This window comes from Mizuhopecten yessoensis, unplaced genomic scaffold, assembly GCF_002113885.1.
Source record: "Mizuhopecten yessoensis strain PY_sf001 unplaced genomic scaffold, ASM211388v2 scaffold29, whole genome shotgun sequence".
NCBI classification, from domain to species: Eukaryota; Metazoa; Mollusca; class Bivalvia; order Pectinida; family Pectinidae; genus Mizuhopecten; species Mizuhopecten yessoensis.
The window spans coordinates 996,896-998,129 of NW_018403342.1; the positions used below are offsets into that span (position 1 = coordinate 996,896).

General features: G+C 40.0%; 1 protein-coding gene across 1 annotated transcript; it reads right to left on the reverse strand.

Moving 5' to 3' along the window:
* Positions 1-323: 323 nt before the first annotated feature.
* LOC110458794 (uncharacterized protein K02A2.6-like) lies at positions 324-1,097 on the reverse strand. The gene has a single exon (XM_021511095.1). It carries the CDS (start codon positions 1,095-1,097, stop codon positions 324-326), a length of 774 nt encoding a protein of 257 aa, XP_021366770.1.
* Positions 1,098-1,234: the final 137 nt, after the last annotated feature.

The window sequence follows — 1,234 nt, forward strand, 5'->3', positions numbered from 1 at the left end:
CATGCTTGAATACCACTGCAAAACGAACCGCTTTTATTGCCTCCAACCCGAGTGTTCCACAAGGGGACATAATCAAGATAACACAATATCATCACATCTCCCTCCCTTAAAGGAAAATAACGTAAAGATAAATTTACCACTACAAGATAAATCTAAGCAGTAATATTATTTCAAAGTCTTAAAACTTTACCTTGTTTGGAACTTTTAAGAATTAAATTGAAAACAAAATATCCAATAAGAACACTTCAAATAACTGAATTAGCAGTGTCAATATTAACCAGTTCTTTTAGCCAGTTCATATGACCCGACTAAGAAATAAGATATTATATTTCTTCAATGAGCCTATCTGGTCTCTTAATGGTTCTTTCCGATTTCCTCAGGACTATTGGACTACTCACGGGAGTAATGTCCTGGCGTTCATCATCAAAGTCTGTACATGTACGCGAACCGATCTGATCACTATCGACAATGTCTGGTGTTGGCGACTCTACCACTTCGCGATCCATGCACTTCAGGATATCCTTGCGATTTCTCCGATATGTGTTTCCAGTTTCAGATTCAACTAGGTATGACCTGGGTGATACCTCTTCACGGACTACACCTTTTGTAGACCACGCACTATCACGACAGTCTCTGATCCTCACAGTGTTCCCACGATCCAAGGGAGGTAACTCGCGAACACGTTTGTCATAATAGAACTTTTGCTTCACTTTATCCGCGTACCTTTCCTTTCTGAATTTCTCTGACGACTGGGATTTCACGATAAGTTGACTGTCAATAATTGGTAGATTTGACCTTGCTTTTCTCCCGTGGAGAAGCTCGAATGGGGATTTTCCATGTTTTAGTGGCGTCGTTCTGTAAACCAATAAGTTCATGTAGAAATCACCTTTGTCCTCTCGTGTTTTCTTGAGAAGATTCTTCACAATGCCTACACATTTCTCAGCAAGCCCATTTGACTGAGGAAAGTTTGGACTTGATGTAGTATGCTGGAAATCATAGTTTCTCGCAAATTGACGAAACTCGCGTGACGAAAACTGCGGACCATTGTCACTATAGACCTCCTTGGGTACTCCTTGACCAGCAAATGTGTATTTCATGGCCTTAATAACTGATGCAGTATTCAGGGTTTGTAGAGGACATACTTCTGGGTAGTTTGAGTAATAGTCACATATTACTAAGAAATTGTCACCTTTCAGTGTACAAATATCTACACCGACTTTTTCCCATGGAAACT